Below are 22,905 nucleotides of genomic sequence, written 5' to 3' on the forward strand. Positions count from 1 at the left end.
CGGTTTTCTTTCAATATAAATAAGTAAATAAAATAGTATATAAAAAAATAAATAAATATAAAAATAATAACAGGAGAAAGAGAAATCGATACTTCGAGTTATGGGTCTATTTATATTCTTGTCGATGGTGGAATAGATAATACGAGATCATAATTTTATCGTTGGTATACGAATTGATTGACTAGTTTGGTATTCATCAATCGCGTCGCGTCGTGCTGTTATTCACTCGCGTTCCTTCCATATTTGGTAACCAGTTCGTGTCTGTTATAGAAAACGTTGTACCAAGCTGGATGTCTAGACCTTTACCATAGAATATTAATAGTACCTTTATCTTGAACATTGTTCGAGCAATTTGTATGCATAAAACAGAATATAGAACTCTTATTATGTTAAAATATTACCTTTTTTACTTTTACAACCAGTTATAACTGCCCTAATCGAAAGCCAATATAATATATATATTAATACAAGCCGCATAGGGCCCTTGAAATATATATCTGAAAGTCAAGACAAATACCAATTTGGAATACAGGTTCAATCAATACAGTTGTACGATTAGGTAGTGTAATCCTGCAGGTTGTGTACGAGCTCTTAGAGAGTTGTAACCTGAGTTGAGTATTAGATACGTTGAGAAATAAGGGAGCGAGTCAAAGTCTTGAGGAGATTCACGATCCTTCGAAAAGATATATAAGAAGCAAGGATATCTTTTTAGAGTCGTATATTTTGCATATGCAGTTTATGTAAAAGCATGTGACGAAGTAACTACTCTAATAGAAACAATCAAGCATTCAAATAACAAGAACATGGATACCAACCAAGATAATCACAATAGCTGCACTGTCTGACATGACTATGTCTTCAGTGTGATTGTCGTGAGTTTCTTGGTTGTTCTCATGGTTGTTACTGTTTGAATGAGTGACTTGTTTTTTTTGAAGTTCTTAATTATTTAGTTACTTCGTTACGTTCCTACATAAAATTAGTCGAAAATGTTAACGATAAAAGTCCTATTGATATTCTGCGGTAAAGGTCTAGATATCAGTATTTGATACAATGTCTTCTATGAAGACACGAACTGGTTACCAAATATGGAAAGAAGTGGGGTGATGTAAGCATGCGGGGACATAATTGATGAATAAAATTTAAGCACTCGTTTCATTTGGCAACGACAAATTATGCTTTCGAATAATTTATTCCACCATCAAAATGGATGTAAAGAGGCCAACAACTCGAAGTATTGCTTTCTGTTTCTCCTGTTATTATTTTCATATTATTATTTATATATATATATATATATATATTTATCGACTTTTAAGAAACTGAACTCTTTTTCAAACATTAGGACCCATAATGAATTACTCTTAGCACTTTCATAACCAATCAACTCAGATTGGGAATGGATTATTATATAGCAAATAGTACAGGATTGAACAGGTACTACTGCTTCCAGCAACCTGCAGGATTAGTTTATAGAATAGTACAACCCCGTAGTGAAGCTCTAATCCCACACCTTCTTAGTCTAATTTACATTGAGAGTATGATCCTCCATGATTTGATGACAAACCATCCGCAATATCTATCACGGATACCTAATATCGGTGGTGTAGTCCACGGATAATTAAGTCGGTTCTCTAGAGCTCACTTCATTACAAAATTTGTTGTATTGAGAGCTCGGATCAGTGCGGTTTCAGTGGCGAGATACTAAAGTTAAATACTTAATATAATGACTTGCAGTGGAAGCGACCTGTTAAGTATGCGAGTATCTGATTAGTTCAATTATCGTTATTCTTCTATCCTATTTAGTATATAATTATAAACATATATAATTATTAAGGGCATAGTATTGGGATCTTATTAAGATCATCTTACTCGATATTTATACGTCTCTAAAACGTATTCAAGTCTGTCATTCTTTATAGGGTGCGACACTCGTATACTGAGATGCAATGGTAGTTGAAATCCTGTTATTAATATCGGATAGCGGGTTAGTCGAGTTTGACCTAAAGTAGTGATTTCACAATACCAAATCTTCCTCCTCTTCATTCGTTTTTGTTGTTTCTAGTAGTTGCTTAAGATTAGCTAGTAACGAATTTCTTATCCAAGCAGGTATCTTTTCAAATTCTTCCAATGAATATTCGACCGTAATAGTTGGATCAACATCTTCGAGATGACAGTAATATATTTTGTTATCAATATCGTAACCAACAACAGAAGTAACTTCAGCGGCACGTATAATCTTTTCTTCACTTGTTCTTGGCGGGTCCCTGGGGTATGCGTCAGATCTCTTTATAAATTTCTTCAGGAATTGTATATTGATTACTCTATGGCGTTTAGATGATGAAGGTAAATCTACTTCATAAGCGTTTTCATTTATAATCTTAACAATTCTAAATGGACCAATATAGATAGGTTGGACCTTCCAATAACGACCAGCATTGAAGGTTAAGCATCAGATGTAGAAGGGCAAATTCACCAATTTCAAAAACAACTTTCTTTCTCGTCTTGTTGTTATTAAGTTCCATTTTTGCCTGTCTCCCTTGGAGAAGGTCTTGGGTTTGTAAAGTGATGGCTTTGAGGTGTGTAACAAAGTCTACCGTACCGAAATGACGGGCGTCTAATGCTTTTGCTGTGTTGATTTCCGGAGTGGATGGTAGGAAACCAAGATCAGTTTCAAATGGAGAGCAACCAGTTAACCTATTCGGGGTGGAGTTATAAACGAATTCAATCTGTGGTAGGAATGTATCCCAATGCCTGTGGTTGTTACTAGCGTAAGTTTTCAGTAAACGATTGAGTACTTGTATCGTCCTTTCAGATTGACCGTCAGTCTGCGGCTGATTACTAGAAGACATCGTCAATTTGATACCAACACGTTTAACAAATTCTTGATAAACTTTCGATGTAAAACGGGAATCTCGATCACTAGTAATTGTACGTGGGAAGCCATGGTAACAAAAGATGTAGCGGAACAATAAATTGATCACATCTGAACTGTGCAGTGGATATTTAGCGGCGATGAAGTGTGCTCGTTTCGAAAAACGATCAACAACAACCATAATTAGATTATTACCGGTAAAACTGGGAGGTAAACCAGTTGCAAAGTCTATGGAGATATCCAACCAGCGTCTTTCAGGAATGTCTAGCGGTTTAAGTAACCCTTGGTTAGCCGGTCTGTGTGCCTTATTTATTTGACACTGGACACAAGACGAAACATACGTGGTGATAGAATGATGTAGCTGCGGCCAATAAAATAGTTTAGCAACCTTAGTAAACGTAGCAGAAATACCGAAGTGACCATCGAAAGTGTGATGATCATGATAAACTGATAAAATTTCATTATGTTTCGTTGGCGGAACGACAATACGTGACTCGTATTTAATTGTATTGTCCTCATACGTAAAACTACTACTGTATGTTCGCGCAGTGGGGGTTCCCCATGTCTGGTTCATTCTACTCTTCAATTACCTGCTCCAATTAATGGACGATTCAAGTACTCAATTGCTTGCTGAAAACTTACGCTAGTAACAACCACAGGCATTGGGATACATTCCTACCACAGATTGAATTCGTTTATAACTCCACCCCGAATAGGTTAACTGGTTGCTCTCCATTTGAAACTGATCTTGGTTTCCTACCATCCACTCCGGAAATCAACACAGCAAAAGCATTAGACGCCCGTCATTTCGGTACGGTAGACTTTGTTACACACCTCAAAGCCATCACTTTACAAACCCAAGACCTTCTCCAAGGGAGACAGGCAAAAATGGACCTTAATAACAACAAGACGAGAAAGAAAGTTGTTTTTGAAATTGGTGAATTTGCCCTTCTACATCGTGATAATTGTAATTTTTTTCTATATTTCTTTAACACATCTTGGAATTGTGGTGGGACCTTATCTGATGTAATAACATTTAAGTAGAATAAAACAGCAGCAGTAAGTGGGTCGTGTAAGTAATCATCAAACCATGACGTAGGGTCGATTTTATAAGCCTTCTGAAATAGCAGATACCGTATATTCAGCACGCGATAGAGCGTCTGCAACAACATTGTCAGGACCGGCAAGGTATTGTAATTCAAAGTCATATTCAGCAAGTTCATCTAACCGACGTAAAACACGTCGAGCAGGTTCTTTGATTTTTTGTACCGATAGCAAACTAATATGGTCAGTTCGTAAAATAAAATGTATGCCATGTAGCATGTACCTGAAATGATGTAGGGCCTCTACAATACCTAATAACTCTAACTCACCAGCCGGATACCTTTGTTGTGCACCATGTAATGAGAAATAACCCACTACACCTAATAACTTGTTATCTTTATCAACTTCTTCTAATACAGCACCAACACCAGTTTTTGAAGCATCTGTTGTCAACCTATACCGACCGTCTGGTTTGAATGTGACTAGTACTGGGTTGTCACTTAAATAGTTCTTGAGGCTTTTAAAAGCGGCATTTTGTTTTTCTAACCACTTCGACTTCTCTTGGATGAATTCTTGAATAAGTTGTGCAACTGTAGAGCAATTTGGAATAAAACGTCTATAATAATTAATCATACCTATAAACCTTTGAGCCTGCTTAACTGTCTTTGGGGTTGGGAATTGGTCACTAGCTTGACATTTAGTGACGAGTGGTGAGATTTTATTTGGCGATATAATATATCCTAAGAATTCAACAGTGTCTCTAGCAAATAAACATTTTTTCTTTTTTACAATTAGTTCTTCTTTCTTTAACCTAGACAAAACTTCGTCTAAACGTTTCCAATGTTCTTCCTTAGTTCTTGAAAACATTAATATATCATCTAAATAGACACAGATATACTTTAAATCACGAAACAGGTCAGACATATATCTTGCAAAGGTACTTGGAGCATTAACTAGACCAAAAGGCATGACAGTATATTCATATTTACCATCGGGTGTAACGAAAGCGGTCTTGAATTGATCTTCCTCCCTCATCGGGATTTGATGGTATCCACTGTGTAGATCTAGTGTCGTAAAAACGGAAGCATCACCTATTTTGGCTAATAAATTATCGATGCGAGGCAAAAGAAATGGGTCTTTAACAGTAACTTTATTCAATGCTCGGTAATCAACACATAATCTATAAGTGTCGTCTTTCTTTTCTACTAAGACAACCGGAGAACTGCATGGAGATTTGGATGGAGTTATGAATCCTTTCTAGAGTAAATCGTCTACAATTAGTGTTATTTCTTTCTCTAACTTGGGTGTTGTATGGTATGGTTGGAAGCGAGGTAATCGACTGTCTTCTTTAATTTCGATTTCATGTTCAACGATAGTGTTTTTGTTGGAAGTCTTTGGCGGCAAATCATTGCGTACAGTAATCTTGTATTTTTCTTGTAAACCGACGGGTAAGTTGGCGAACCCATCATTTTCTTTTTCGGAAGCGGTAATATTTGTAGCGAACACAATATCATTTTTATTTTCTGTACTCTCTGTAATGTCTGTCATATCGTTTATATCAGTCATATTTATAGCATTAAGTTCATAGTCGGGACATGTTAGTGACCCTAAATCTGTATCGGAGCGGAGATTATAGATCACGTCTTTGTATTCATCGATGACTGGATTACCAACGATAATATCATGAGGCATTGCATCTGTGACATAAGCAGCCAATTTTATAGCGGTGTTTCCTGCGGCTATATTTACCTTTGCGGCTTCCTTCGTAGCGGCCTTTTCAGCAGACACCATTCCTCTGAATTCAAAGGGTGGTGCAGCGGCTAATTTTAACTTTAATTTTTGGTCAACGTCAGTTCTTATCAATGACGTCGGAGACCCGGTATCGAACAGTACCTTGCAGGGTTCTCCATTACAATTTAGTGTTTTGGTGAGTGTGGAACCTATTTTTGGATTAGCAGTTTGGACTATTGGACACAATGTAACGGGATTGTGGACCGTAATATTTTTGTAGATGGACATAATGTAACCGGATTATGGACGGTGGGGCGTTGGGATTTAGGGATTGCTCGCCTGAGGGGCACGACACTCTCTAGCCGAGTGACCACCTCTCTTGCATCTGAAACATAAGTGTCTCTGAATGCATTCGTTTCTCGAGATTTCACCAGAATGTTGATATCTTGGATTAGAGTTGTTAGGCTTTGGGTAGTTAGCAGTAGTGCGAGGTCTGGTGTGTGTTTTGTCGTAGTTGTTGTTATAGCGACCGTTGCTTCTATTCCTGTTGGGGAAAGAGTTACCTCGAGGGTAAACAGCGGAGACCGAATGACCGTAAGTAGGAGAAAGAACAGGTGCCATCGTAATGTCACCATCAGCATCAACGTAATTAGTGTGTTGGCCGTTAATGAAACGTTCACCAATTGCAGTAGTTTCATACGCATATTCTAAGGCTTCATTGAGGGTTTTTGGGTGAGCGAGCATAACCAGACGAGCCGTATCACCAGATAAACCACGTAAGTATGCTAAGATAGCACCTTGTTCCGTCCAAACGTGTGGAGGCATTAAAGCCCATAATTGACTGAACCTAGCGTTATATTGTTCAACACCAAGTTGGGCCTGAGAGATCGAGTTCATCTCATTGATAATTTTGTTAGGGTCCAGGCGTTTGAAGAAATGATCACGGAAACAGTCGAGGAAGGTCTCATAAGTTGTGGCAGGGGCGGCATTTTCGAACCAGTGTAGGAACCAATTAACAGCAGGGCCAGAAAGATTGCGTCCGAAGAAGGCAATCTTGTCAGAATCAGTAGTGATACTACGAGTAATGAACTGTAGTTTCATAGTAGTGAGAAAAGTAGGTAATGTCATAATATCCTGGAGACCAGAAAAGGTGGCGGGGGCATTACCCTTCAAAACAGTGGGGCCAGTGAAAGTGAACTTATCAAGGCCGTCATTGGCATCGTACATAAAATTAGCGTCGATAACAGTCATTGTGAGAAAATTGAATTAGTGATGAGAAGTAGCGTTCCAAACGGAAGGTAATATTAGCGATCTTAGAAGATGAAACTTAGCGGAAACAGAGTTAAACAGAACCAAAGCGCTACCAAATGTTGTATTGAGGGCTCGGATCAGTGCGGTTTCAGTGGCGAGATACTAAAGTTAAATACTTAATATAATGACTTGCAGTGGAAGCGACCTGTTAAGTATGCGAGTATCTGATTAGTTCAATTATCGTTATTCTTCTATCCTATTTAGTATATAATTATAAACATATATAATTATTAAGGGCATAGTATTGGGATCTTATTAAGATCATCTTACTCGATATTAATACGTCCCTAAAACGTGTTTATTATCGGGGATTCTGGTATACAATTCTGTCGATCAGTTTGTTTTATTCTACTTCATTAGTTATTTCCTCAATGGGTATTTTCGTATATTGTCATTGGGTGTGCATCATGTTTCAATTTAGTTCATGTTTCCTTATTCAAGTCTGTCATTCTTTATCGGGTGCGACACTCGTATACCGAGATACAATGGTAGCTGAAATTCGGTTATTAATATCTGATAGCGGGTTAGTTGAGTTTGACCTAAAGTAGTAATTTCACAATACCAAAAAATTCAAGTTGTTTGTTCCTTTGGCGTAATGGTAACGCGTCTCCCTCCTAAGGAGAAGACTGCGGGTTCGAGTCCCGTAAGGAACGATTTTTTTTATCCCAATTAAAATCTAGATATAACAGGAAAAGCCCAGTTATTACGTAATAATCTCCATATCCTCTGATTTTAATTTAAAATATTACAGTTTTATGCAAGCAGATAATCTATAAGTATTAATCTACAACTAATAATTTTTATATCCTATTATAGATGGTTCCTCAGTAACAATTGCCTGTGAATTATATTCGTCAGGTTCTTCCAATTCGTCGTTATTGAAATGTCTATGTTGGGACTGTTTTAGCATATAGACTTCTGAATTAGGACCAGAATCAAGCGTAACATTCTGATCGATTGGAGTTGGCCGTATTTTATGGTTATTGATTGCTTGATTTCTGTATAACTCGGCATTACTTCCTTGAGGTGATTTATTATAGTAAACATTACTACCTGAAAGGCCAGGAACTTCTATAGACGGGTTGTTGTGATAGCCACCAAATGTATTATTCAAAGTAGAGCCTATTGGGATTGGGGCGGTAGCAGGTGTAAAATCATGTTCAGAATCATAGTTGAACTCGTTCGTTACAATCTTTTCGTGTTTCTTGATATTAGTTTGGGTATTTGACAGACTCATCGAAGAATCATTATATGATGCATAGGCAGTATTGGATACAGAACTTAATGGATTTCTTTCAAGATCGCTTAACTCTAATTCTAATAAAGATGTGGATGGTGCTAATAAGCTCGTTCTGTATATATCCTGACCCATCTTTTTCCTTGTTTCTGTTTCTGTTAGTTCATCTACATGACGGCTCACAGTGATACAGACGTATTCTTTTAATCCATTATATTCCTGTTCTTTGATCAATCTAAAATAAACAAAAAAAGCGCAAAACATTGCAACTATAAGTCTAGCCATGAAAAATGCCCATACTATAAAAGAAAATAACATAAAGGAAAGAATAACGGCCTCTTGGTGATTAGTTTCTGCAATTCTTTGTAATTTATTGATCAACCCAGAAAATGATTCAAGATCCCCCAAATCAGCATTAGCATGAACTGTTACAAGAGCAGACCATAAAGTCAACCCATTTATAACTTGTCTAGGTGTGTCTGTAAGCAATAATCTCATACAATCTTTTAATTCGAAAAATGTAAAAAATGCAATTTTTTGGAAGGCACCTTTAGATGAAATTTTATCATAGATGCAGAATTTAGGATATTCTGTCATAGAATATACATTCCTGGAAAAATTGTTGACAAAAGTGAGCGAGATATTTCTAGTACGATATATTCCTATACCGCAAATGATTTCCCAAAGAAGTAGTGCTATTGATCCCAAGATACAGCCACTAAAGATCCATTTGGAAACTTTGAATGAAACGTATGGTTTAATTAAATTATTTGACCATGAGTTAAATGCCAGAAGTTTTATGCAGGTATAAATGTCCGATATGAACAACGCCAGTTGAAGCAAATTCATTAACCACATGCTAAGGATGTATTTGATTATTGTTTTAAAACGATGATTGAGGAAAAGCAACGGATCGATATCATCGAACACTTTTGAATTTATAGAATACTTCCAATCGTTTTTGAACATGGAGTGAGAATGTGTATTATTATTCTTATTATGATTTGATAAGGACACGAATTCGAACGGCTATCGTGTTCTATTGCTGTTGTCTAAAAAGAAGTTCAAATCTTCCAAAAGGAAGGCTTAATAGTTGATATATTCTCAGGATAGTTAGAGGTTTTAGAAAAGCGTCTTGTTTGATGCATTTGGAGTTTTGAATGTTATTATGTGGCCTTGCCTATATCCTCATAAGCGGTTTCGTACACTATGTGTGAAATTTGTTGATTCGTTTCAGATATCAGTATTTCGTCTATGTTCCAAACTCCTAAATTTCAAACGCGAAAATTTCAATAAAGATTCCAGCCGCGTCAACAGAGTGAATGAAAAATATGTCAAATCTACTTACATCATTACCATTACTATTGGCCATGATGGATAATTTTAAGGTCGTGTTTTGCTGGAATTAATCACCATATCACGGATCTCATACAAATAGTTCCTATTATTTTCATTGCTTATCACCGATTCATCTTCAAATGTTGCAAGCGTATCCCATTCTGTACGATTGTTTTTCATTGTAAACCATCTACCAACTTTCTTGGTCCATCTATTTTCATGGTGGTAGAAACTTTCGAGCAGCTTAGAGTTCAGTTCAAAAATATCTGCAGATTTAGTATTGTTATCGTTTCTCTTAGTAGACTCGTGCGTTCTTCCATTACCGTTCAGTCGTATCGGTTCCGAGCTAGCTCTAGAAAAACGTTGTATATTGGAATGTCTCCTATCTAATTGGCCTTGCGATTTTGAAGAGATGTAGGGATCACGTTTCTCCTTGTCGATACTAGGTAATATATCTTTAAGTTCAGCAAATGGATCTATTTCATTTTCGTTAAGGCTCACCCACCTCAGATTTTTCTCATCAAATGCCATTTTCCCTACAATTTTTGGATTAACAGTTATCGATCTTATATTGTTGGAAGGATACCGTATGTCTTTGGCTGTATATCTTGGAATTTCGCTTTCAAATGGAGATGAATTCTCGTTCAGCGTGCCCATGCTTTGGAATTTACGTAAGGGTTTATTGCCGCCATCCCATTTTTTCGTGTAGGGATTATATGATGATCTTTCTTTAGACATAAGAGCGTTGCTGTCTATTTGTTGCTTGATGGTTTCGATTTTTGAACGTTGTTCTTTATTGTTTCTAATCTTGCTATCTGCCCTCATAAGTGTGGGCCGATTTGTATCGTTGTGTTCCTCCCTTCGGTGGGAATTTGAGAATGGTTTGGTTCCTTCCAAAATATGAGCTGATTCATTTAGGTTTAGGGGGGAGATATGTTCTTTATTAAGAAACTGTGGCTTGATAATTTCAGCTTCAATATCCATAAAATCGCTATCATTATAAATTTCGGTAGTTTCTGTATGGAAATTATTGGTATCTGTTACTTCATCGAATTGCCTATCATTTAAAGTAAAAGTATGATCATCAACATTTTGTACAATTGGACTGTATGACGATAAACTTGGCATGGATTTTTTTACTTTCAAATTTGAATATCCTCTTTCCGGTCCCTTTATATTCCCATAGGACATTGCCGCTGTTTTTCCTGTGTTCCGGTTGTTACTTGACGGGCCTAACGTAGTATTAGTCGGCGTCAATAATCGATCCTTTAACTGGCTTTTCAATTCGAACATTGAGCGAGGCTGCCGAAGAACTTTGGCAGTTGGGCCAATCTTCAGTTTCTTGGTAAAATCATTCTCTAGTGTTGGCTCTTTATATGTTGGTTTCAATGGTAATCTAAAATGGTTCCTAATTGCAAGATCAAAATTATCCTTGTTATTTCTGAATTCCTGGAAATCACTAAAAAATTCCTCATCTTCCGCTGTCATTTCTTGATTCGTATCCAAATCCGGTGTATAATTATCTAAACTTTGGCTCTTATCATATGTAATCCTCGAAAATGTGCTCCCATCTGAACTCACGAGCGATTGAGGTGTGGGAATATTCTGCTCTTGACAGTAACTAGAAGGTAATTGACGCCTCCTTTGCCTTCGAGGTTGAAGATGCGAAAATGACGTATCCATATCTTCGAAAGAAGACTCAGCAAAATCTTGTGAATAATGCTGTTCTATAGACATGCTAATTGTCTTCCTAACACTTTTAGACCAAGGTTAATCGTCTGCTTGTCATGTCAGAGCTCAATGCACAGAAGTTACTATTATAGTAACCTCGATTTTAGCTTTGTTTACCAAATTTCGTACGGAAGCGCCAAGCCGCCTCGATGAAAATACCAACATCAATAGTTAAAGTTGACTTAGATTAGACTACATGAACAATAACATGACTCTGACTCCAAGCAGGAAATTCGAAGAAAAATATGGGTAACAAAAGAAGAGACTATTTTACTTTGTAAAATTAGATCTCCGGTTTGGTTTTCAGCGAGGTTAAGGTTTGAAACTGCCGTCAACTGAAGTGTATTCGCGATAGCATAGAATATGTCCATTCTTCTACCAAAATCTCAAGATTACAGGTTGGGAATCAATCATGCTTAATATGTGAGGCGATGATTGGATAGTTTGGAAAATTCGTTCTTGATAAATAAATTCGTTCAAAAATTGTTGCTGTCGTATGTCGCGTGATAGCGATTTATCAGCTGATAGCAATTTGGCAAAATTGATTAAACTCAGACTTATTGAGTAAGTAAATAAATATATATAGTATGGAGTCACACCTATCGATTATTTTCTCTTCCTACTTTGTTTCACAGCCGAAACTTATTCCCAGCGATAATATTAGTTAATTCCACCTAGCTCTTTTTTACATAAAGGAGAGGATGGGGTTGCCTACTGTAGAGAAAAACGATGAACATGGTTATATGTTCTTTAATATATATGTTGAAACGTCTTTGACTGCTGGACCCTTTGGGTATCTCTTACATCTGTTAATCTGTTATATTTATCATAATATGTATAACTTACGTACTGAGTCAAGAATACTTTGAATTAGGGAATTACTCTTGACAATATAAAGGAATTCTGTTGTTCTTCAAACAGATTTAAAAAACGTAAGCTATTAGCTTGACTCTGTTACTCTTCACCGCAGTTTATTTATTTTTCCTTTATTTATTTAAAACCTTTGGCAAATCCTTTTAGAAACTGTAAAACTAAACAAAGAGCATGAAAAGTAAATATATTTCGACGAAATAATACTAAAAGCCTGACCATGTAACAATAAGGGAGAATTAATTAGTCAATAAAGTGTAAATGTTAAATGGAAAGATATATCATTATATACTATCACTTTGTCTGCCAATTAGAACCAAACGTTGTTTAATTTTTGCCTTTTCTGTTACTAGATTATCTCCAAAAACGTCTATCAATTCTAAATTGGGGTTCCGGCTCGAAATTTCTTCAATTACTTTATCATCAACGCATCTTACAAAACCAAGGTCAAGGCTTTGTAAATTTTCACAGCTTAAAGAAATAAATGCTTCGCACGTTAGTTCCTTTAATGAATTGAGACTTAACTCTTTCAAAGATTGTTGACCTTTGTTTAACATCAGCTCAATTATAGCCGCATCGCCTACTTGAAGACATCTCTTCAAACTGCATTTAACCAAGTGCGGAAGAGATATTTCACTGAAGAAATATACCAATGAGTCATTTGTTATTTGATCGAGTTCAGCTAATGATAATGTTTCCAATAAGGAACAATTATTTCCGTCATGAAGAAATGCACACATTCCATTTATTATCATCGAATCCGTCAATTCAAGGCAACCATCCAAAACCAACGTCTTTAAGTTCTTCCCAACTTGCCCCAGAATATTAATCACAACTTCATCCGTTATATCATCTTCATTAAACGGATATTCCAATGATAAACTATGGAAATGTTCATTTTTTAGGTACTGTGGTAATAAGGCATAATTAGAGATTGAATCTAACCTTGATAAACCTAAGGACACCAATTCCTCACCACAATTTACCAATAAAGAGGCAAGTGACTTATCATTAAATCTATGAGTATTAGAAATACGGAATGCCTTTAATCTTCCTTTCATTTCAACAAAAAATGTATCCCAGGTATCTTCATTTATTAAAAATGGTCCATCAAGATCTAATGATGTTAAATTCGGTAACTTCTCTGCAATGTAAAGCAAAGACTCGTTATTTAACTGTCCACACATCTGGAGAGATAATTTTGTAAGATGCGGTGAAAAGATCGCTAAAGTTTTGTAGCCTTCGAATGATAATTTTGAACAATCATGGAACGCTAGATCTGTTAAATCGGTTTTCAAGAAAAGTTGCAACGTTTTATCATCTAATGCTCTATTTTTGGAGAGTGTCTTGGCAAGATTGTTCATATTATCAATGGAAATACCCCCCAAAACGTCTCTCAAATGGGCAAAGACAGTATTCTCTCCCTGATCTTTCTCTCGTTCCCATGAAGTAATACTTTCACTAATCTTAGCTATTGCCATATCTTGAAGAGTAGCTATTTTAGTAGTACGTCTGTCCAATAATTTTGCTGCTCTTTTCCTCTTTCTTTGTCTAGTTTTCAGAACTTCCCTTGTCCTCTTCTTTCTAAGTTCATCGTCTAGAGCTACCACAGAAGGACTTCTTGATATCGTAGTCAAAGATGTATCTTCATATTCTTCTTCATCACTATCATCTTGAACTAAATTCATTCTCTTTTCCAAATTTATACTAGATTTTTCCAGTATTATTTCTTCGTCAGAGCTGGGAAGAGCTTCAGATTTTTCACGTTCATCTTCAACCTTATCAGCTTGAGCTGCATTTGCAGTACCATCACCAGGAGCAGGGCTTGCGCTGGCAGATTTCTGTTGTTGTTCTAACCATCTTTGTCTAATTGTTTCTGCACTGATACCTTCCTCTTGTAAAAATTGGGTCAGTGCTGAGTTAGGACCTTTGATATTACTCCTTGAAGATCTATTTCTGCCTCTGTAAATCATAATAATTTCGGTAATTTATTCAAAGTCAACAGAATACCTACGAGATCTGGACCACTTAAACTTAAACAAGAAACAAAAACTGTTCTTCTTTTGATATATGAGAGTGAGATGATTTTGCTTTCGATTTAGAAAAGGTATTCCAAGTACTTAATTATTATTAAAAAAAGTAAGCGCCTACATAAACTTCTTGATATGTCGTTTCTTTTTTTCCGGGGAAATGTCCTTAAAAAAATTTAAAAAAGAATGCGCAAGCCGGGAATCGAACCCGGGGCCCAACGATGGCAACGTTGGATTTTACCACTAAACCACCTGCGCTTATTTCTTGGAAAAAAATAAAATACTGAATAAACCTCTTCAAATGGATATTGTCATGTACGTACTAGTTAGCAAATTGATGTGCGTAGTATGTACTAATCACTATCCTAGGAAGTCGTTGGAAATTCCCACTAACTACTAGTAGAATAATGTACCAGTTTAGCCTTACCTTTAAAATAGATGCAAAATAGTATATAATAATCAATTAAATGATAGTTGAATATTTGTCACTGGTTTTGACGTCTTAAGTACTATCCTTGTTATTTTGTTACCGTTCTGTTGGAGCACCGTTGCATAAATCGGTCCAGAAAAAAAGCAATAGTAGTTGTCTCTCATCGTCTGACTGGGCATTTCGGTGGAAAAGTAATTGAATTTTTTTTTAGGCACCGCAAATATGTTTAATGTAGAAGATGCAATTGTTTTTTGTATGGAAACTTTGCTGGAGACGGTAAATAGTATATATAATGCACTTAACTCAAGGTTAGTCACATAGATCAAATATAATTATTGAGCGAGTTTACTCTAGCATACCACTATATCTATAGAATATACCATATTTTTTACGTGATAGTATATTTTTCGTGTCCGAATTCTTACGGATTCATCATTTTTATTGCGAAAATATCATATTTTTATTTTTTGTATGATGAAGCAATATTGTCAGCTGCAGTTCTTCCAAAGACGACACATTCCAACAAACTGGAACCACCTAATCTATTGGCCCCATGTACTCCACCTGAAACCTCACCTGCAGCGTATAATCCATGTGCTAATACTTCTCCTCTCTTATTGACAACTTGAGATTTCTCATTTATTCTAGCTCCACCCATTGTAAAATGTACAACAGGTGTAATTTCTCCCACATAGATCATTGTTTCATGATTGATATTAGAACCAAAGGTGTTAATTACTGATTGTCTTTCAAATGGATCCGCTGCTTCAGTAGATGAATATAGCTTCAAATCATCAATGAAATCAATTTCAGAAATTGGAAGCTTAAATTCTTTGAGACATTGGCTAACGGACATTTTCCTAATTAAATTCTTAAACATATAAAAATCCATATTTGGCTTATAATTTTCATACACTTTCTCACTCATAATCAACAAAGCTTTATTTTCATCTTGTGGACAGTACGTTTGAATAGCCCTTGTAACATTATCTCTTGTTTCCAATTCATTAACAAAGCGTTTCCCATTTAATGGATTAATTAAAATACCACCTAAACCTCTTAAAGCTTCTGCAGCTAAGAACTTCCAATTACTTGATCTATCATTAGGATCAATAAACCCCGTAGGATGGACTTGAATTTGATTCATATCAATTAAATCAGCACCTAATTTTTGAAGAATCTTTTGACCATCACCTGTCGTTTGTTGCCCATTGGTGGTTGGTAAATTAATTAAATGCGGAGCATATTCTTGTAACATTTCCTTTGAGAAACCGAATCCTCCAGATGCGAAAACCACATTTGAAGTTTCAATTTTTTGAACACTGCCATCTGAATCAGTATATTCTACGTTTGAAACTTGGCCCTTTGTATCGACATTGACTCCTATCACTTTGCTATCTAATTTAATTTGTACTAATTTTGGATTTTGCTTTTGAATATCTTTCAATTTTTCAGACAAAGTGGAAACGATTTCAAATCCAGGAGGTTTCTTACCTGATGATCTATGTGTTCTAGGAAAGGAATGTCCTCCTAATTGTGCTAAAAGATCTAGTTTCAAATCGAACCCATTTTGAAGCCAAGATATGGCTGATTTTGAATCTCTTGACAACTTATTCATTAAATCAGGAACTCCCTTACCCTTTGCTGATTTGAGTGTATCCCTGTAGAATGCAGCTGGTGAATCATTTATATGAAATTTCTCTTGTGTGTTTGTAAGAGCACCATTTATACCACTTGATGCCTTGATGGAATTGCCACCAATTGATGATGCTTTATCAAGTAAGATAATTGGGATCTTATGTTTTGTAACTAATTGGTTCCCAGTGGTTAATCCTGCTAGACCAGAACCAATGATTACCACTGGTGATGTAATAAGTTTTTTAGATGACATGTTTTGAGTAGTGTTCCTTATTGTTAGTATCAATGCAATTATTGCCAGATAGACGAACACTCTTTTTATGGTTCTTGACAACATAATAGAAGTATTGTATGATTCGAAGTCTGATTGTCAAAATAAATATCGACAATAGAATTAGAACTGCTCTTAAAAAATATATGTGCTTAGTAATTGTTATAATCAGGGTGAGATAGATGATGTAATATGCATCAAAAAACTATGATAATCTCAAGGTGCGCGGATGTTGATAAATTAAACGTTCGTTCGTTGGTTAGTCTATCGGACGTAAACATTCAGAAAGGATGGTTAATAATGATCAAGAAAAATAGAATGATTTTTTGTACATTTTCTTGGTATACACGAAATTAGATATGGTGTAAGATTTAGATTTTCTGTCGTTAATAAAAAAAGTAGTTAGTTATACGGTAATTAATTATAAGTTTATAAATTATATTTATCATAATATTCAAGCCATGTCAATGAATGAATGAAAGAATGAAGGAGATGGGAAAAAAGTATACAATAAAGAATGCTTGTTTCGTTGAAAGAATTGTGGTGGTCTTATTTTCTGTGAAAAAAATTGAGATTAATATTTGTAAGTCTTAATCTCTTTGATCGCATTACCTTCGATATCAATTTCAGTAGATTCACTACGGTAAATTTGAGTTGGTCCATTTTGATCGAATGGGTGTTGTTTAGCGTATTCGAAAGTTTCCAAGATAGCTAGTTTAACTTTTTCTAAAGTTTGTTCTGTAACTTGATAATGGAAAGAGACTCTACCACCCATTAGTTTAACGTTATATTTTAAACCTTTCTTAACCAATACGTCTGGATCCATTCTTGCCTTTCTTAAATCGATGAAGACGAAATTCGTGTCAGCTGGAGATTCTAATGGGATACCATTTTTTTCACAGAAATCAGCCAAACTATGTGCTAATTTATGAGAATATAATAATTTAGATTTCCAATCGTCATCAACATTACAAAGAGCCATTCTAGCCATCATACCAGATTGCCTAACACCACCACCTTGTTGTTTTCTGAAATGATTACATTTCTTAATGAATTTAGTATTACCAACAAGGATGGACCCCATTGGAGCACCCATAGATTTAGATAAACAGATGGAGATGGAATCAAAGATTTCACCGAATTGTTTTAATGGGACACCAGTTTCTGCGGCAGCGTTCCAAATTCTTGCACCATCACAATGTAATTTAAGACCATTTTCCATAGACCAAGCTTTAATACGGACTAATTCTTCCAATGGGTAGACTATCCCATGTAAAGTGTTTTCTAAAGAGATAACTTTAGTTGGTGCACCATGGATATCACCATCATCAGGGATATAATGTGATTTAATATCTTCTAAAGTCATATAATCACCGTTTGATGGGATGACAGGGACGACCATAGCTTGAGATAAGATGGCAAGACCGGCTGCTTCATGGGTGTAAACGTGAGCTCTGTAATCACAAAGGATGGAATATGGTGGTTGATAAAGATGAGTTCTTAATGCGATTTGGTTAGATAAAGTACCAGAAACACAAAATATACCGGCTTCCTTACCTGCTAATTTGGCAACATGTTGTTCTAGTTTGACAGTGTCAACATCTTCACCGTAAACTGCATCACCAATGGAAGCGTTCATGGCGGCAGCAATCATTTCCTTTGTTGGAGTAGTGAATGTGTCTGATCTTAAATCATTAGATGCAGTGGTATATTGTGGTGGTAGTTCAGCTTCAACCATTTTTTTCTTTGTTTCTTTGTAAAAGGGTATTGTTTTGGTTTAGTTTAGTTTAAAAATTCAGACTTGAGTTGAATCTATCTTGTATTGGTTTAGAGTTGAGCGTTAAATTTTAAACTAAAGTACGCCAAAAGATTCAGAGTCCTGTCTTTAATATTTTAACACTTTGGTATCGACTAATGGTCTTGCTTTATGTATACGATAGTACTGGGAACAATTTTTTTGTATGAAATAGATGAATGAGTGAATGAATGAAGATGATGAATGAGTAACACACACAAAGTGAAAAATTTCGTCGTTTTTTTTCCAGAAATTTTGTGCCTTTTTGAATTGGGCGGGAAAAAAGAAACGTATGCGGTGACACCCCCCCAAGCATCGGCGGAGACGGAGACGCGCACCCGTCGGAGGGAAGTACGGTGAAGTGAAAAACGTATACGTCAATCGTGCTTCCGAAGAGAGGGCTGAGCATATTTATGAGGACTGGGTTCAGGGTACATATTGCTCATCTGCAAAAGGGCATGAGCAATTCTACAAAACCCTAACGACATGTGTCCATTATGTAATCCTCTCATGAAGCCTAGATCGTACGTACGTATTATGTGTGTACCCGAGTGGGACATAAGTTGGCCCGGGTACGTATGAGCAATGTAGGAGAGTAAGGTTAAATTCCATTATACACAACTATCTGCACGTATGAATGAATGAATCATCAAGTACATGCAATATATTGCCAAGTTATTTACGTACCTACATAAGTAAAAATGTACTTGAGAATGGAATAAATCACAAAGAAAGTTCTTCTAATAGCTTCCTTCTACGCCGTTCAACTAACCATGTTTCCATTTCTTTTATCGTAGGTATTCTTGTCAATTGTTTTGTTCCTTCATCTATCCCTTTCTCATCAGTCTCATTAGTATCTTCTTCAATCTTCTCCTTTTTATAGTATTCTCTTAAGATAGGTCTCCAATGATCTTCAAATTTTTCTATATTTTCCAAATCTGCCTTTCTAAGGCATCGGCTATTGTAATATAAAGTTTTCTTTGTATATTTGGGTATACGTTTTAAATCAATATATTTCGCTATTTTAGAATGACGACTTTCTCTTTCCTTTTTCTCATTCTTAATTAACTCTTGAACTTCCGGTAACTCTAAAGCTCTTCCGAAATATCTAACTCCATGAATTAATTTCCCTCCCAATATCTTTTCCTTATTTTGTGCATTCTTCACTATGGTTCCCCCATTCAAATTATTAGAAATATGCCAATTCCACCTATTCCGTTCTTTAATCAAATCGTTCAATTCATCATTTAAATCTCTAATTTGTCTATCACTAGAGGTAATATCGAATATCCTGCTTGTTTTATTATTGATTTCTAATTGAACTTGTCTTTTCCATTCCAATGCCTCTTCGAGAGATTTCACTTTGGTCACCCTTGTAGGTCTCTTATAACGTGAATAATCTTTATAGTTTGTTTCTTCATAGGCTTTTTGTTCTTGAAATCTTACAAGAACTGAGTTTGCCTTGTCCACGTTTCTACTCATATTTCTTTTGTATAATATGGTGCACTATCAGAGAACTTCAGCGATTTTTGATATTGCTATGTACTTTTGAGAAGATAGATTATAACTTACTTGGCATATATAAATATATATAGACATCTAACATTATGCTATGTTTTTTTCACCAGTCTTTTTTAGCTGACGTGAAAAAGTTCCGTGAATATATACTTAGTGTACTTTAATGTAATGTTATATAGATAGATTCACGGTAATAACATGCAACAAAGCCGGAGTACTTTACTCATTCACTGCCTCACTCCCTCATCTATGGTCATGAAAGGGCATAAAACTGTTGGTTAAGCACATAGTATGTATGATATATCACTTCGTGAATGATAAGGTACGTAGAATGGATGTAAACTAATTACTGAGTGCTTAATCATCCACTGTAATCCTTTCCCGAAAATCGGCCTTCTATATATATATAGTTTGGAAGTTCTTACAGGAAGGTTGAAGATCTGTTCATTCTACCGTTCTAACTGGTGTTGCTTTCGGTAAAGAGAGACATCCGTTACTTTCAAAGCCCCCCCAATGAAGATTTGTACACTTGCGTATTAGATTAGTATAGACTCTACTGATAGTGAACAACCTCTTTAAATTAGACGAACTAATTATTCATTACGTACATCCCGGTCCTTTCCCAGACACATTCATCTACTCATCGCCACCTTCTTGATCCATTCTTAAGTAGAAAACCTCTCTTCTTCAGCAACAAATACCAGGAACAGCAACAGCACCGTACGTATACATAACATATACACTATTGGCGACTATTTATAACCCCGCCGCTATCCCTATCTGAAATACATTTTCGTTGAGATATATATATATTCATATATAAAGGCAGTCTCATAAACTACAACCAAAAACCAACATAAACTCTGTCGTATTTGACCACGACAAGCACATATTAGGGCCTCAGCTACACAAACGATGAAGGAAGATCATAATAGCAACTTATATCAAACCCGTGTCTCCCCTGTCACGGCTGCCATTTCCACAACTTACGAACACAAACCTATTAATATCCTTAAAAATCAAACAGATGATGATGATTACCATCACCATTCAAAAAGAAATAACTATTCCCCATCACAATCACATAACAACAATGCAAATAGGTTATACAACATAGATCAAACAAGAGACATGATACGAAAACTCTCTGAAGAACCTAAAAATCATACAGCTTCCTCTTCCTCACCGCCACCATCGTCATCATCTTCCGTATCCTTCTCCTCCTTATCAAACCAACAACCGCCAACACAATCTACTACAACACCTCCTCCTCCAATAAGAACAAAGGGATCTAATACTCATTTCCAATACGCCACTACAGCATACGGCGTCCGTATGCTAAGTAAAGATATATCAAACACCAAAATCGACTTGGAAGTAGAAAACTTAATGATAGTAACAAAACTAAACGACGTATCATTATACTACCTGACAAGAGAACTAGTAGAATGGATCTTAATAAACTTTCCCTCCATTACAGTTTACGTAGACGCAGCATTGAAAGATTCTAAAAAATTCGCAGCATCTGACATTTATAAAGATAGTAAATGTAAAGAATCAAGAATTAAATATTGGACTCCAGAATTTGTGGATCAAAATGATGTATTTTTCGATTTATGTGTCACCATGGGAGGTGATGGGACTGTGTTATTTGTTTCATCCATATTTAAAAGACATGTACCACCTATATTATCGTTTTCATTGGGATCTCTAGGATTCTTGACTAATTTTAAGTTTGAAAATTTTAGGCAAGATTTGAAGAAGATTTTGAGTAGTAAAATCAAGACGAATTTAAGGATGAGATTGGAATGTAATCTTTACAAGAGGCATGAACCTGAATTTGATCCGAAAACTGGGAAGAAAATTTGTGTGGTCGAGTTGATTTCCACTCATCATGTGTTGAATGAAGTTACAATAGATAGAGGTCCAAGTCCTTTCATTTCTATGTTAGAATTATATAGTGAGGATAATCTTATGACTGTTGCTCAAGCAGATGGGTTGATTATAGCTACACCTACAGGATCTACTGCATATTCTCTAAGTGCTGGAGGATCATTAATATATCCAACAGTAAATGCTATTGCAGTGACACCAATATGTCCTCATACCTTAAGTTTTAGACCAATTATTTTACCAGAAAGTATGACATTGAAAGTGAAAGTTTCTACCAAATCAAGAGGTACAGCATGGGCATCATTTGATGGGAAAGATAGAGTTGAATTACAAAAGGGAGATTTTATTAAGATTTCAGCAAGTCCTTATTTCTTTCCTACAGTGGAATGTTCTAATACTGAATTTATCAATAGTATAAGTAGAACATTGAATTGGAATCAAAGAGAACAACAAAAATCATTGACACATATGTTATCTAGGAAAAATCAAGAAAAATATGCTACTGAGGCAAAAGTCATTAAACATCAAAATAACTCCGATTCAAGTTATATTGAAGAAGTTGAAAAATGTGACGATACTGATAGTGAAACGGCTGCTGATGAAGATAATGAAGAAGGAGAAGAAATCGAAGAAGATGATTCAAAGAAAGATGCAGTGAAATTTGTCTTATAGTAAGTTTCTTTTTTTTTATTTTTATTTTTATATATGACATATATTAGACAAAATACGCTTTCAACATATACCCTTTCAGAAAAAAAATCACCTTAATGTTTTAAAAAAAAAATATAATCGTGAACAAAAGAAAAAAAACCTAAAAGTATAATAAAATCATAATGTGTTAGAGGTAATTTACTTCTTATTGATAGTTCACGGTTTTCCATTAATACGTTTAGGTATATTATATATAGGTCTAGTTTCTAATTCGGTTTTAGTTTAGTTATCATTAGTACGTACTTCTTGAAAGAACAGTCAAGCTCGACGTGTCACATGTAGGGTTAATAACATTTTATTATGATCTTCGCAACACTTGATCAGGGTACAAACTATTAGTATCCCATTCTTGTGCCTATAAACCTAGGTATGGTTTAGTGCCACTAAATCAACCTCACATAATGTCATTACTTTTTCTTTTTTCTTTCTTATTTACATAAATATTTATACGTACGTATACCAAATTACAAGTTTTCCTCTACATTCCC

The 22,905-nt window shown here is 35.5% G+C and overlaps 9 protein-coding genes and 2 non-coding genes across 11 annotated transcripts; 2 read left to right on the plus strand and 9 right to left on the minus strand.

The window, feature by feature from the left end:
• Positions 1 to 5,170: 5,170 nt before the first annotated feature.
• On the minus strand, positions 5,171 to 5,932 carry NDAI0B01150 (uncharacterized protein; the record flags this gene model as incomplete). The annotated part of the gene is made up of 1 exon (XM_003668344.1): positions 5,171 to 5,932. The coding sequence occupies one exon, from the start codon at positions 5,930 to 5,932 to the stop codon at positions 5,171 to 5,173; it is 762 nt and encodes a 253-aa protein (XP_003668392.1).
• Positions 5,933 to 5,968: 36 nt separating this feature from the next.
• Positions 5,969 to 6,895, minus strand: NDAI0B01160 (uncharacterized protein; the record flags this gene model as incomplete). The annotated part of the gene is made up of 1 exon (XM_003668345.1): positions 5,969 to 6,895. The coding sequence occupies one exon, from the start codon at positions 6,893 to 6,895 to the stop codon at positions 5,969 to 5,971; it is 927 nt and encodes a 308-aa protein (XP_003668393.1).
• Positions 6,896 to 7,536: 641 nt separating this feature from the next.
• NDAI0Btrna17R lies at positions 7,537 to 7,608 on the plus strand. The gene has a single exon. It is a non-coding gene; the product is annotated as a tRNA-Arg (tRNA).
• Positions 7,609 to 7,745: 137 nt separating this feature from the next.
• Positions 7,746 to 9,161, minus strand: KCH1 (Kch1p; the record flags this gene model as incomplete). Its single annotated transcript, XM_003668346.1, has 1 exon — positions 7,746 to 9,161. One exon carries the CDS (start codon positions 9,159 to 9,161, stop codon positions 7,746 to 7,748), a length of 1,416 nt encoding a protein of 471 aa, XP_003668394.1.
• Positions 9,162 to 9,575: 414 nt separating this feature from the next.
• Positions 9,576 to 11,267, minus strand: BFA1 (Bfa1p; the record flags this gene model as incomplete). Its single annotated transcript, XM_003668347.1, has 1 exon — positions 9,576 to 11,267. The coding sequence occupies one exon, from the start codon at positions 11,265 to 11,267 to the stop codon at positions 9,576 to 9,578; it is 1,692 nt and encodes a 563-aa protein (XP_003668395.1).
• A 1,148-nt stretch (positions 11,268 to 12,415) lies between these two features.
• On the minus strand, positions 12,416 to 14,104 carry RAD7 (UV-damaged DNA-binding protein RAD7; the record flags this gene model as incomplete). The annotated part of the gene is made up of 1 exon (XM_003668348.1): positions 12,416 to 14,104. One exon carries the CDS (start codon positions 14,102 to 14,104, stop codon positions 12,416 to 12,418), a length of 1,689 nt encoding a protein of 562 aa, XP_003668396.1.
• A 244-nt stretch (positions 14,105 to 14,348) lies between these two features.
• Positions 14,349 to 14,419, minus strand: NDAI0Btrna16G. Its single transcript has one exon. It is a non-coding gene; the product is annotated as a tRNA-Gly (tRNA).
• A 632-nt stretch (positions 14,420 to 15,051) lies between these two features.
• OSM1 (fumarate reductase) lies at positions 15,052 to 16,566 on the minus strand (the record flags this gene model as incomplete). The annotated part of the gene is made up of 1 exon (XM_003668349.1): positions 15,052 to 16,566. The coding sequence occupies one exon, from the start codon at positions 16,564 to 16,566 to the stop codon at positions 15,052 to 15,054; it is 1,515 nt and encodes a 504-aa protein (XP_003668397.1).
• Positions 16,567 to 17,074: 508 nt separating this feature from the next.
• On the minus strand, positions 17,075 to 18,238 carry GLY1 (threonine aldolase GLY1; the record flags this gene model as incomplete). The annotated part of the gene is made up of 1 exon (XM_003668350.1): positions 17,075 to 18,238. One exon carries the CDS (start codon positions 18,236 to 18,238, stop codon positions 17,075 to 17,077), a length of 1,164 nt encoding a protein of 387 aa, XP_003668398.1.
• A 780-nt stretch (positions 18,239 to 19,018) lies between these two features.
• ISY1 (Isy1p) lies at positions 19,019 to 19,777 on the minus strand (the record flags this gene model as incomplete). The annotated part of the gene is made up of 1 exon (XM_003668351.1): positions 19,019 to 19,777. The coding sequence occupies one exon, from the start codon at positions 19,775 to 19,777 to the stop codon at positions 19,019 to 19,021; it is 759 nt and encodes a 252-aa protein (XP_003668399.1).
• Positions 19,778 to 20,728: 951 nt separating this feature from the next.
• On the plus strand, positions 20,729 to 22,378 carry UTR1 (NADH/NAD(+) kinase; the record flags this gene model as incomplete). The annotated part of the gene is made up of 1 exon (XM_003668352.1): positions 20,729 to 22,378. The coding sequence occupies one exon, from the start codon at positions 20,729 to 20,731 to the stop codon at positions 22,376 to 22,378; it is 1,650 nt and encodes a 549-aa protein (XP_003668400.1).
• Positions 22,379 to 22,905: the final 527 nt, after the last annotated feature.

Source organism: Naumovozyma dairenensis, chromosome 2 (genome assembly GCF_000227115.2).
Source record: "Naumovozyma dairenensis CBS 421 chromosome 2, complete genome".
Lineage (NCBI taxonomy): Eukaryota > Fungi > Ascomycota > Saccharomycetes > Saccharomycetales > Saccharomycetaceae > Naumovozyma > Naumovozyma dairenensis.